This window comes from Polypterus senegalus, chromosome 15 (assembly GCF_016835505.1).
Source record: "Polypterus senegalus isolate Bchr_013 chromosome 15, ASM1683550v1, whole genome shotgun sequence".
NCBI classification, from domain to species: domain Eukaryota; kingdom Metazoa; phylum Chordata; class Cladistia; order Polypteriformes; family Polypteridae; genus Polypterus; species Polypterus senegalus.
This window is the reverse complement of record NC_053168.1, coordinates 114,302,589-114,316,642: the sequence shown is the minus strand read 5'-3', so window position 1 is coordinate 114,316,642 and position 14,054 is coordinate 114,302,589. Positions and strand designations below refer to the sequence as shown.

The following is a 14,054-nucleotide window of genomic DNA, read 5'->3' as shown; positions in this document are numbered from 1 at the left end:
TTGAATGATTTGTTGGCTGAAAATTCTCAGTGTTAATGTGTCAGAGCGGGGACATGCAGCATTGTTGTAATCTTGCCATTTATAGTGATGGCAAGATTAAATTAAAAGCCCTGGAAAAATACAGAGACAAAATCCTTACAGTTCGGTCAGTTTTTTCCAGGTGAGAATAAACAGATAGATAATTGCATGTTCCACTCCAATCTTTGTCCGTTAGGCCAACTGCAGTGTGTCCAGGTGGTCTATCTCTAGAGGACTCATGTAATCCATGACAACCTCTCAAAGGTCTTCATGATGTGAGGGATAAGTGCCACTGATCTGTAGTCATTAGGTGAAGAAGCATCTGCCTTCTTTGGAATACTAACAACACAGGATGCTTTTCATAGCTGCGACAGTTTTTGCATATTAGTGATACTGTATACTAACCTGATCATGATGGCATGCAACATTTTGGGCAGGAATAAAATCTTGTTTTAAGTATTAAACTGAGCAGAAAAACCACTAATGCTAGAGTGTTTTGTGTTTGCCATTTTGCAAGGTGATTGAATTTCGTTTGTAAATAGTTTCAACAGCATCCTTGTTTATAATAAAGTGCTTGTGTTTTTGCCTCAGGAGTCCGAGTATGTTTCTGCTCATTTACATGAATGGATTGACCTTATTTTTGGCTACAAGCAAAGAGGACCAGATGCAGTTGAAGCTCTAAATGTATTCTACTACTGCACATATGAAGGTAAGAAGAATGAGTTGACTCTGTTACAGACACTGAAGATACAGAATGTTGATGTGGTTAGTGAGGACAGCAAATATTTTTCATATCGTTTGATGGAGAAATTGAATTTTACTGCATCTATGAACAGACAAGTCTTACCATATCTGTATGTCCATTGAAGGTGCAGTTGATTTGGATGCCATTGCAGATGAGACGGAAAGGAAAGCTTTGGAAGGGATGATCAGCAATTTTGGCCAGACTCCCTGTCAGTTACTAAAAGTGAGAAAGATTTTTTTAGTTGTATCCTTGAACTTGGGGTTTTCAAGTTCAATCATGGGAAATGCAGTCCAAATATTTGTCTTCTCTCTCTTTTCCAGGAGCCTCACCCAAAACGGCTGACTGCAGAGAATGCTGCGCGGCGACAGGCCCGCCATGACACCATTCCTCCCAATCTGTTTGATAATCTGTCCCAGCTGAAGGCCTTCGTTGAGGTAGGTGTCCACCCTCTGATGCTTCAAGATCTCCCTTTTCTAATTGCTTCAAATGAACATTTAGAGATATCTCAGAAGGTGAATGTTAAAGAGATCTCCGATATCTTGATGTACATTGTAAGAGATCTGAAAAATAAGGTATTCAAACAATGAATTTGAGGTACCTGAAAATGAGTTTCAAATATTTCAAAAGCAAGTCCATTTCATAATATCTGTGATGCATTTAAAATACTGGTCTTGAATTTTGTTATACAGTATCCCTCGCTATATCGCGCTTCGACTTTCGCGGCTTCACTATATCGCGGATTTTAAATGTAAGCGTATCTAAATATATATCATGGATTTTTCGTAGATTCGCAGATTTCTGCGGACAATGGGTCTTTTAATTTGTGGTACATGCTTCCTCAGTTTGTTTGCCCAGTTGATTTCATACAAGGGAAGCTATTGGCGGATGGCTGAGAAGCTACCCAATCAGAGCACGTATTACGTATTAAATAAAACTCCTCAATGATATATGCTTCCCGCACGGTGCTTCGCACACTTCAAAGCTCTAACAGCCTGTATTGATTTTTGATTGTTTGCTTTTCTCTGTCTCTCTCACTCTCTCTGACATTCTCTGCTCCTGACGGAGGGTTGTGAGCAGAGGGGCTGTTTGCACAGTGGCTGTTTGCTTAGAAGATATTGACGCGCCTCTAAAAAATGCTGAAAGACTACCTTCACATTGATCCCTTCATTGTGGCCGCTTTATCGCGGTGCTTCCCATACTTAAAAGCCCTATTGATTTTTGCTTGTTTACTTTTCTCTCTCTCTCTGACATTCTCTGCTCCTGACTCGCACACTCCTTTGAAGAGGAAGATATGTTTGCATTCTTTTAATTGTGAGAAAGAACTGTCATCTCTGTCTTGTCATGGAGCACAGTTTAAACTTTTGACTAAAGGGTTTTATTTCATGTCTAGAGGGCTCTAATGTTAAAAAACATATTTAGAAGGTCGTAAACAGATTTTCTATGCTCTAACTGCAAAAATATTAGATTTATAAATAAAGAATCCTACTTCATGGAAATTCATTTATCTGTCTGGAGTGGATTAACCGCAATAAACAAGGGTTTACTGTGTAACTGTGTGGAGAATATTTATAAACAATGTGGGAATGTTTCTAAGGGCTTAAAATATATAAAAATAACCATACAAACAAATGGTTTCTACTTCGCGGATTTTCACCCATCGCGGGGGGCTCTGGAACGCAACCCCTGCGATCGAGGAGGGATTACTGTACTCTTAAAAGAACTTTTCTGACGTGCAATACGGTTTGAGCTTTTTTATAATAGAAATTAAGCTATTAGGCAATAACTATACCTTGAAATAAGCAGGAAATCATTTATCTATATATTTAAATGTAATAAAGATGAATTTAAAGTATTTTAAGTAGTGTAGAAATTGACATTGGAAAAATGTGATTTTTTTTTTTAATTGTTCAGATGCATTTTGATATGTTAAAAGGAGTCTCATCACATTTTGAGATATCTGAAGATGGACAGGAAGTTATTTTGAAATTTGTTTAGATGTATTTTACAAATTTTGGAATAGATTTTTTTTTTTTTTTTTTTTTTTAAGATATCTCAAATTATTTTCAAGGCTTCTTACATTTTTTTTTAAAGTTATCACTGAATGTTATTTAATGTCTCAGACTATTGATGCATAAATCTTACTGTTGTTTTGTAATACAAGTAATGGTGTTTTTTTTATTTTTATTTTTTTTCTAGTGTATTGTTGATGGTGTGCCCTTGGTACAAGCCGTAGTCCCAAAGAACCAGGCACGAACATTCATGACTCAGACTTATCACGATATTCTGGTAAGAGTCTTCATTTTGACATTTTAAATTCATTCTCTACTTATTTTTGTGAAATTAGGACATTCTGTATCTTTGAATATTACTTTGACTTGTTTCTACAGCATGGAATACGTTGAATCATTTTAGAGACTACCTTTTTTTAGACCTTAGTGTTTTTTTTTTTTTGTTTGAAGGGAATTCTTTAAACATAATAGGTTAGGCTACAATGTCATTTATTATCATTATGCATCAAGCTGTATGTACCAAAATTTTATTTAGTTCACAACCTATATTTTCTGTCCATGCTTGATCAAATTTGGTTACCTGAGGCCTCATTTATAAAACTTTGAGTGGATTCAAGCGTGATAATGTAACCCCAGCAAAAAAAACCATCAGAATGATAAAATCTGGCATAGGCACGTTTCTATGCAAATGTTTATAAATAATAATCACCTTGTAAATATGCATACATGAGCGTGCCTTGAACTCCACCCTAAAACATCCATATATGAAACATGCTTTTCAACCTCATACATATGCAATCATAATGCTGCAGAATATCATTAGCTGGTAGAGCTGCCACACTCCTGATGCATCAAGACCCCGTCTCTGGCATTCAGGACCATCTGACTGTGCAGCTGAGAGCGCAAGATCATGTACTGTATTACAGCGCCCTCATCTGCACTCTGACGGGTCCAGAAAAAGTGTAAGGCACCATCTTCTGAGCAGGGAGCCACCATTACCTGGTACATATAATGACATGATTGCTGTTACAATGAATAATACAGGCCATATGAAAAACTTAAGGGTTTAGCCACTTATGCTACCAATAAGCCAGTCAACTATATCCGTCGAAGCTGCTTTTTGTCAAAATATATCAATCATGGGTTGACTCAGACCATGGAGACATAATATCTTTGTTGTGCATTAATGTAATGTAACTGCTTATATTTAACAAAAGCAGCTACATTCTCACTAGGTGGTGTTATAACAATAAGAGCGTGGTAAATTGCTCTGATTACGTTAGGAGAACGAGGCATTGCTGCAAATTGCATTTTTATATTGGCAAAAATTATTTTTGTTTTATTTTTTTTTTTTTATGTATACACCTACACCATACAAAACTGGATGTAGTGCCTTGCTGGTCAGTTAATAGTCCCATAGCAGGCATGATGAAGTGAAGCTTGATGGAGAAATTCTGGCCCTTTCAGCCAGCTTCCTGAGAAGTCACAACAAGCAGTAAATATAAATTGACGAAAAACCAAAAAACAAAATCTTCAGTGCAAATATGTAGCATTTTAAAAGAGAATTAAAATAGTCTATACATCATATTAATCACTTTTGAGGTGTCATATAAATACATATTATAGTAACAGCTTAGTGATCTGAATTATTATGCAAGCGAGTCATGATTTAGCTGATTTGACTACATCTCCCAGTTTGATCAAGGGTGTCATCATTTCCTAGTTTCTCCAAAATTTTCTGTGTGCCCAGGTGAGAGTTACCATAAATATATGCAAGCATTCACATCAAGTTTTTTTTTTTATAAATCCCGACATTAGTATAGGAAGTTGCATACGCACGTTTCAAGTATCTTTGTGCATAAACAAGCTTTATAAATGAAGCTCCTGGTAATTAAGTTGCATATTATTTAAATTTCTTTTCTTTCATAGATCTTCATGTTGTTATTTAATGCATTCATTTATTGAAATTTTGTTAGCAACCTTTTGCATGACTAGTACTGACCTCTCTGCTACTTTGAATGCCTTTCTGTTTTGTTTCAGGTCACAGTTTGTGCAAATGGCTTGATTGGCACTCATAGTTGGCAGTCCTATGATAAAAATATTGCTAACTATTTCAGTTTCAACCGGGACCCAACCATCTCTAATCCAAAGTAAGACAACATTGTGAGGTGTCCCTTCTAGAGGATCTATTTATCTTCCAGTTCATTCTGCATGTTCACAGTATGAGCTATAAACTGGCCCAAGCTGCAACTGTTCTGTAAAGCCAGTGTGTTTATTTTAATAACTAATAAAAATATGAGAACTCCTGCAATGCATGTACCAGAAGGTACACCATACCTGATGCAAGAATGCACTAAAATGTGTAATACTAAAGTACAGAGTGACCATTTTCTAAGGTTATCTTCCCACATGACTCAGTGCTCGGTCAGAGAAAGCACTGAGGGTGTTGGAAAGGATGTACGATACAAGTGGCTTTACAAGTATGATAGCAAATACCAGATCTGTTTACATGGGTTTATCAAGAGACTGCAGTTCAGTGTCACAGGCATCATTAAAAAAAAAGTCCAACCTACAGTAGGCCCATGTTCAGAAAAATGTGATAGTGGAAAAGCTAGACAAAGGCACAGCTTTTTCCACAGTCCTGCCAAGAGACGCATATAGAAATGTACAGTATATCTCTTGTTAAAGGTGTGGTATTACAGCTTATGGACCAAACAAGCATAATGCAAGCTGAGCTGTTGGTAGTGTTTTTTTTTTTTTGTTTTTTTTTGCACACATTAAAATCCATGATACACACAGATACTTTGAATTGAGAAAGTATCCAGACATCTTCACTTTCGGTACTTTGTAGATTTGTTTTTACATAGATGCATTTGCAATTTTTTGCCTATCAATTTGCACCCAATAACTAATAATGACAAAATGAAAATAATGATTTTAACTTAATTAATACTGCTCATTATAGATGAATGACAAGATGTAGTCTTGTGGTGCCAGACGTGATTCTGAAACAAGAATACACGTCTGGGAACAATTCATTAAAAACTATTTAATGATTGTGTTGCAAAGGCTACACCAACAGGGCTTCTTCCTAAAATAACCACCCTCAGTTTCTCCAGTCCATGCATCTTAAACTGCTGCTGGGGTTTCAGGGAGAGACCAAAATATACTGAACAAAAGACTTGAGGCTGAGAGAAAATAAATGTTGAGATTGCTATTATCCATCAAGGAACTTAGTAGTACAAGGTAACAGAAGCTTAATAATTAATTGGCACATTGTAATGAGTGCTGTGATAGTGGAGACAAACACACACACACTACAGGGTTCAATATTTTTGAGAAGTGATTTTGCTGCAACATCTTTGTGCCGTTTTAATTTTTACATCACAATATGTCATAAAAGCGGCAAACAGTTTAGATAACCATTATACACTATGATATCCAACATGTTAAAACATTGCAGTTGTTGTGTCATGGAATGTTTGCATTTCCAATTAGACAGTAATGTTACATTTCTTTAGGTATTTGTTTAGATGTGCAGTCAAAAGGTGGTTGTTTTGCAGCCTCATCTGTGCATCGATTTGGTGTCATTAGGCAGATTTGTTGATTTGGGTGTTTTGAGTACTGAAATCTGCAACTCTTGTGGCTCGTTGTTATCAGCTCCCTTAACAGCACTCCTTTTGGCGGAGTGTGACACACCATTTACTTCAAATGCGTATTTTGCGTTTGTTTTCTCATGAATATAGCTGCCAAGTCTTTCAAGCTTAAATCAATTCCTACACTATCGTTGTAATGCTGAACAACAGAGAGCTCACGCAGCACCTGCAGCAACTTATTGTTCACATTTCCCTGTCTTCCATGGAAAGCCAATGTATGATACAATGCTACAGAAAGGTTTTTCCCTTGCATCAGGTTATATTTATTTTCAAAACTTGCAATGTAGCACATGCAACACTGATTTATATGTCTAAAAGTTTTTTAGGAGTCTTTTCAACTGTAGAAACTCATCATGACTTGCTGTCTGTCAGACCAGGTTAAAAAGAGCACCACTGATCTTTGTAGTTTAAAATCGCAGCCCCTACTTTGAGTGCCGCCTTCATGAAGCATTGGATTGGTTTACGGATATGAAACTCGCTGAGCCCTCTAATTGTCCCCATCCAGTTTTAAACAAAATTCACTCATGGTTGCCTTAGGACATGTACATCATACATCTGTTTTCAGTAAGACTAGATGAGATGTTATATGAGTGGCAGTAATTGAAAATGATTTCCAAGATTGATTTTCTCCTGTCTGAATTTTAGTGTATGTTATTGTTCCATAAATAAGTACTAGGGTGAAACAAAAAGAACAAGGATGCCGTGTTTCATCGGGAGTTTAAAATCTTTTGTTAGTACCATACCAATTATTTATTAATTTCTTAATATTTTGATAGATATTTAAAATGTTAGAAAGACTGAATAACTAAACATGCTGTTGAGAGACAACATACACTGTTATTTGTTCTTATGTACCATTTTATTTATTCAGTGTTTGTCCATAGCTTAAAGTCTTAACAAGACTATGGAAACTGGCTTCAGACTCAGGCCTAGCTTTAAACAGCCTTTATTTTCTGTAGTGAAATGGAGTGCCGACCTTTGTGAGAGCTTCATTCATTGGGTTCCATGCTGTCCTGTACATGCCCTTCATTCATTTAATTTCTTTTGGACCTTAGGTCTCTTTTCATAGCCTCACAGATTTTTGTTTTTAATTACCCTGTAGATGTGACCCAGCATTTCTCATTTTAGGACTCAGCGGTTTTTGAGCGGCCCTTTCTCACCTAGTGTAGAATTGTCTTCTAAGATCTTGGTAGTCTCACATGATGGAAAGCTTCTCTTCAGCGGAGGACACTGGGATAACAGCTTGCGGGTGACATCACTTAGCAAAGGAAAAGTTATTGGACAGATTTTGCGCCATATTGGTATGTAATTTTGAAAACTGAGTTAGAAAATGTGTTCTTTATTTGCATTGGTGCTAATCTTACTGCATTAGGTTGTATTCTCATTGAAAATCTTCATTTGCTCTTTGCATTACTAAAAACTTTAACAGAAAATTTGGTCTGTTTAAAGTTTAATTTATATTTTCAAAAATTTTATTTTATATTTTCAAAATCTTGATATGCATTAACTTGTCACACACTTGTGTTCTTAAGTGAAGCAGGTTTTTTTTTTTTTTAAATCTGAAAAAAATACCGTGCCTGTTCCTGTGGTTTAAAATGGTGTCTATGGGGGCACACCTTCCAACTTGAAAATTAAAGCCTTAAAACTTCCCAGATAAACCCCTGTTCAAGCCAAGAATGCTCTCTACTAATGATTCATGTCTCAAGACTTTTCCCACATTGTTAAAGAATGTTTTTCGGTCGACAAAATATATATTTGAGGGTTTCAGCTGGCTTATGTAGTTCACCTCACAACCTGTCCCCCTTTCACATTTTTTCCTGAGCTCATTTTGTGAATGTTGCATTTGCTGCTGTGATGTAAGCTCAAAGGGAAACCTTTGTGAATGTTTTACAAATAAGTTTTCATTTTTATGACTGCAATATGTCTCACTTTGAATATCAGGATACATTTTGTCTCACTGCTGGATCATATTATTGTAGTCTGAGTTTTAGGACCCCTGTTTCCCTTTATGAACTTTTTGTTGGTTTGAGAGATGGTTATGTACGCTTCTGAACCATATTATTAGGAAGATTACGCACTGTCCTTTTTTTCTTGTGGGCACTACTGTTTTGTGCCAATTCATGGTTGTAGCCATGTTGTTTATGCTGACGACATCTGCTGTTAATTGTATGATCAGGGGTGTCACTTATTTGTGACTTCATCAGATGTTCTCTATTTAAGAGTCCAGTCCAGCAAGGACTTTTTCCACATGCTTGATACTCTTAGTAAATCCAACAAACATCTTTAGTAGTTCAGTTAAGGCAAAACACATCTGGATTACATGAACACCTTTTTGTTGTCTCTCTTTCCAATTCAGTTTTCATTCCTATGTGTTGGACTTTTGATGATTGGTGTTTCCGAGTTTTGTCTTGTATTCTGACCTTTTGCCTGACCTTGACATCATTTGTGTTCTATTCTGCCTTTCTGTACCACTCTGAACATTACAAGAAGAAAAAATAACCTTCTAACAAGACTAAGACTCTTACCTGTTTTATTGAGATTTTGGTGCATGTTTCTGTATGGTCTGCTTGCTTTCTCCTTTTTTCAGGTATAAGACCCCTTTCTGCCTCTTTGGCTTTATTGTCTGTCACTTTTGGTGCCATGTCCAGATCACACCTCCACTTCTTTCTGAGATCATAATACTTTTCTGTATGAGCCACAATGTACCTATGAGATCTCCAAAAAGTTGAAGATGAAGGAATAAAGAGAGAAAGATAGAAGAGCTAAAAGGCATCAATGCACAACATAAAGCTACACTGAGGCTCTGGTAAAGTAACTTCAGGGGATTGATGGAAACAGCAGACACTTGATTTTTTCTTTTTATTTTCACATCCTGGATATGTGCATCTTTAAACCAAGTTAGTAGAGACGTTGTGCTAAACAGGTTCGGGCATGTGTGTTGTGATTTCCTTATTTACCTTAAAATTGCGCCCACAAAAGTCACCATAAATAGACAAGGGAACAGGAATGTATGATTATCTCAAGAAAATAGCACCAGGGATCGGTGATAAAGTACGTTTCCTTCTAATTCCCTTTTGTTGTCATAAACATAACTGAAAAATGCGAAAGACATTTAAATGCTTGGAGGCATTTGAGGTGTGGTGCTACTGGCGCATGTTAGGGGTACCTTGGATACATTATGGGTCAAAACACATAATACTCCCAACGTATGAGTAGTTAAGAGGAGTCCTCCTCGCTGGTAGAATGAGGAAACTGGTCAATTTGGCCATCTCCGTTGCAGTGACAGATATAGATTGTTGCAGTTATTTATACAGGTATTAATATCATAGTTGTTGAACCTGAAAGACTGGAGGGGAATGACATTGATTGCCTTGCTCCTAACAGCGATGAAGAAAAGCTTGTGGACCAGGATGGTTGCCATTGTCTGTTAAAGACATGGTACATTAAGAAGAAAAAAAACCTTTGATGCATTACAGTGGGTGTATTTTGTAATTTTTAATGCTATTCCTTTCACAATTTTACAGTGCCCTGTACACCACATGTACAAGGCATAAACAGGTATGGTATGTTTTCAAATTAATAAAAAAAAACAAAATACTAAATAACACAATTTCCTGTGGTCAGTTCATTTATACCATGATTGTTAATACATAATCATGAGTTAAAAAATTTAATTATTAAAATACAAAAATGGATCCTTTCTCTAACTGAGGTGCCATAGTGGTACTGTATTGCTTTGCTGTATTGCTTCAAATCATGGCCTGGCCACTGACATTATGGAGTTTGTGTGACCTGTCTGTGTTTCTGTGGGCCTTTCTAGGGATAGTCCACTTTTGCTCCCACATCCCAAAGACATGCAAGCTACATTTAGAATGAGTTGGCAGTTCTTACTGTAATGGGTATCAGTGAGTGTGGGTGTTCATGAGTGTGGCTCACAAAAGTCTGATGTTCTGTCCAGGGATGGCTTTTTCTTTGCACCCTGTACAGCAGCGGTAAGCTCCAGTTCCCAAATTTGGGATAAGCAAGTTTAGAACATAGATGGAAAAACAAACAATAATGTTACGATCAGTGCCTGAAGTTCTGTTTTTGGAGACTGTATGTGTTTAAAGGAAAAAAATTGTGATTTGTGATAAGAAAGGGGAAGAGAAAATGCCCTGTTTTTTTCTAAATCTCCTCCACTACAAGTTGAATTATTTTTACTGTTTTATACAAGTGGGTAAAAGTCCTTTCATTTACTAACAGTTGTTCAGTTTTTTTCTTGCATGTTATACATAATGCTGGTACTACGCTTCCACAGTAGCAATGCACATTAATCTTTTTTCATGTTGGTTTTCAGTTTCTGTTTCAGTGCTGTATGTAGCTTTTTCCATTATATCCACCTTGTTGTTTTCATTAAAGCCTGTGGTCTCTAATTCTTGTTTTCAAATTATTTTTCAGACATTGTAACCTGCCTCGCTATTGATCTGTTTGGAATTTACCTCATCTCTGGATCTCGAGACACCACTTGTATGGTCTGGCAAGTCCAGCAGCAGGTATTCTTGACATGATATTCGAAACCATATCAGTCTCCATTGCAGCAGGCAGTGACTTGGAAAAGTTTTCAGTTGTTGCTATGTTATACATGATATTTAAACATGGCCTTTTAGGGTATATTTGTATTGCAAATTCACCACTTCTTATATTCTCAGTACTACAGTTTAATTTAGATATGAAAGGCTGGAGTTACCAAAGGAAAGTTGTCTGAATGCTTTCAGTTTCTGCTAACCCATGATTATATTTTATCTTTTAACATTTTTGATTCAACTCTTGGGGCTGCTAAGTCAGTTCCCACATTTGAGTAGCAATGTTGCCTTCAGTTAAGTTGCTTTATGTGCTAGTGCTCCACTTGTGCTGCTTTTTGAACTCACTTGAGAGAAATTTGTAAGCCAGATACAAGTATGTATGTTTTGCTTATAGCAGTTAAAATCTGTTTCTTATAGAAGCACAAGATACACTAATCATTTGTTACTGCTTGGATAAGAGAAGAAGTATTGAGTCGTCCAACACCCTGGACTTCTAAGAGAGTCATTTTTTCACTACTTAAGCCAAGGCCAATGTCACATTATGCGTGAATGGAGCAGCTAAGCAAACTTTTGCCTCTCACTCTCTCCTTCAGCCCTTCATTTAAGTCCAGACTTGTCTTATTTGACTCACCTCTTGGACTGGGGGATTCTGTACATGAGTTCACCACAGGCAGACTTCGTGCCCATTCCAGTCTAGCGCTTAGCGTGTTGTCCTTTCATCTCGGCCACCTGTATTCTCTCAGACTAGCTGGCCAGACAGTTTCTGATTTGGAATTTCAGCAAGGGGCTTAACTACATGCAAAAATAATTTCTGATAAATAGACTATGTTGAACATTATTGATATTAAAAGTATGAAGACAATTTTACAAATAAAGACATTTATAACTATTTACTATATGACAAATCCAATATTTAAATCTTCACTACAGAGTTTTTCTTGCAGAGTTTGAGACCCAAACACAAATAGGCTGTTGAACATTAAAACAATATTTTTCTTTCATATGTTTTTTTTTTTGTTTTGTTTGTTTTTTTAACACTATATGTTAAATTTGACTATAGATTGGCTCAGTGTAAGTGAATGCAGGTTTGTACATGAGCAATTGAGGAGACAGTTATACTAACCATAACCTTTGCTCTAAAATTTAAGGCAGTGAAGCCGCATCTGTAGTGATAAAGTGCATAGAATCATTATTTTAGGAATTTATTTTGTTTTTTTCCCCTTAATAATATAGGGTGGATTTGCCAGTGGTCTTGCTCCCAAGCCAGTTCAAGTTCTTTATGGACATGATGATGAAGTAACATGTGTCGCAATCAGTACAGAGTTGGACATGGCAGTCTTGGGTTCAAAGGTAAGAGGACATGAAGGCATAACTTATACAACGACTGGCATATTGCAGGCATTCAGCTGGAGCCAGTTAGCTGCATTCAATAAGTCCACATTCTCTGACTTCTCTCTCACGCAGGACGGCACGCTTATTATGCACAGTGTGCGCCGGGGGCAGTTCATGCGCACGCTGTGCCCTCCAGTTGAGAGTAGCTTGCCAGTCACAATTTCCAATGTGGCCATAGCAGTGGAGGGACAGATAGTCACTCAAACCATCATTGAGGGGAAGAGCAGCCATTATGGTAAAGTATATGTTTAGAACAGTTTCTTCTAATCAACCATTTTGCATGATGCAGGTGGTATTTTTCAGTATTTTAAGTGTTTATGCATTAGCAATCTGTAGATGAAAAGATTCTGCGATTTCTCTCCCTCCCCATCTTACTTCCTTTGTTCTTCTTTGTATTGTTTAGCACCATATGCGATTTTTATTTTCACACTACCAGTTGACCTGTAGATCTAATCAAGTTTAGCGATGCAGATAAATGTTTGTGATTCTTTTTAGATTAAATTTAGAATTTCACTTACATTTGAGTTTAGCTTGCAAACAAAAGGTCATTGTGTGCAAATGAACTTTTAAGACTTAACTGGCAAAGAATTCATAAAGTCCATGTTTTCCTGTATTGATCATTATACAGTTTTGTTTAGAATTCATTTTTGGGGGTCAAGATTATTTGCCTTTTGGTCTTTCATCATATCTTCAGTAAATCAGTAGCTTATCATTCCTGTCTTGTCTCTATAGGATAAGAATCACCTTCATCTTTACTCTGTAAATGGGCAGCTGCTGGCCTCTGTGCCATCAGAGGAGCAGGCAACCGCTCTTTGTCTGTCCCAGGAGCATGTAATCCTGGGTACTGCTCAAGGTTCTTTACACATTAGGGATTTGTACAGGTAAGTTGCTCCACATGAGCAAAGTATTGCATCTGATGTGTGTCTGAGCAAATCAAAAGATTATTTGCACATGACAAAATAAGGCTTTGTTCAGTTACAGGCTGCATGATGTTTTTAAGTTCAAGTTTTGTTTGGTTTATGACATTGTAAAAGAGGGGAGCATCTCTGAGCCCCAAACCCTGGATTCAGTCAACACAGACACCGTCATGGATTCATATATGATGATTTATTCTTTACAGGCCCTTGGTATCACAGCACACCACATAATAAAGATTTTTTTCTTCCTTCTCCTTCCTACTCCTTTTCTTCCATGCAAGCGTTGTCCTCTGCCTCTTGACTCCAACTTGCGTGGAGGAGGTTGAGTGGCTTCTTTTATTATGATCCAGGAACACTTCCGGTGCTAGGGTGTTGCCCACTGGAAGCACTTCCATGTCAAACAGAAGTCCCCTGGTGGCCCCACATAACCCAACAGGGCTGCTCCACTGGACTACAGGTCCCAGCATTCCCTGTGGGTGTCCATCCTAACCCAGTGATGCTGCTATCTAGCATACCGGTGAATAAAGGAACCAAACATTGTTGTCTCCCCTGGTTATTCCATTAATATTGGCCACTTAGCTGTGAGTAAGGGTTCCTGTTCCTCCTGGCTGGAAAGCCCATCGATTTATTTTCCTTTATTACGACTTTCCAGCCAGGCAAGGAATCACCCACCATCTCCTTTGGGACACCTGTCCAATATATTATTTGCAACATAAAGTTTGCAGCTAGTTTATCCAGCAAATATGTATTGTATT

At 37.2% G+C, this 14,054-nt stretch overlaps 1 protein-coding gene across 2 annotated transcripts in view; it reads left to right on the top strand.

Annotated features, from left to right (window-relative positions):
• The window catches only part of nbeal2 (neurobeachin-like 2), a 305,779-nt gene extending 292,220 nt beyond the window's left edge, over positions 1-13,559 (top strand). The window contains exons 44-53 of one of the 2 annotated variants that reach the window (XM_039737118.1): positions 610-727; positions 888-985; positions 1,084-1,197; positions 2,960-3,049; positions 4,813-4,922; positions 7,557-7,729; positions 10,866-10,960; positions 12,224-12,340; positions 12,455-12,622; positions 13,115-13,559. In XM_039737118.1, the coding sequence (XP_039593052.1) occupies positions 610-727; positions 888-985; positions 1,084-1,197; positions 2,960-3,049; positions 4,813-4,922; positions 7,557-7,729; positions 10,866-10,960; positions 12,224-12,340; positions 12,455-12,622; positions 13,115-13,267 (1,236 nt within the window). In that variant the 3' untranslated portion in view covers positions 13,268-13,559. Of the gene's footprint in view, positions 1-609; positions 728-887; positions 986-1,083; positions 1,198-2,959; positions 3,050-4,812; positions 4,923-7,556; positions 7,730-10,865; positions 10,961-12,223; positions 12,341-12,454; positions 12,650-13,114 lie in introns of those variants that run through there. The other variant, XM_039737117.1, reaches the window with a different exon arrangement.
• Positions 13,560-14,054: the final 495 nt, after the last annotated feature.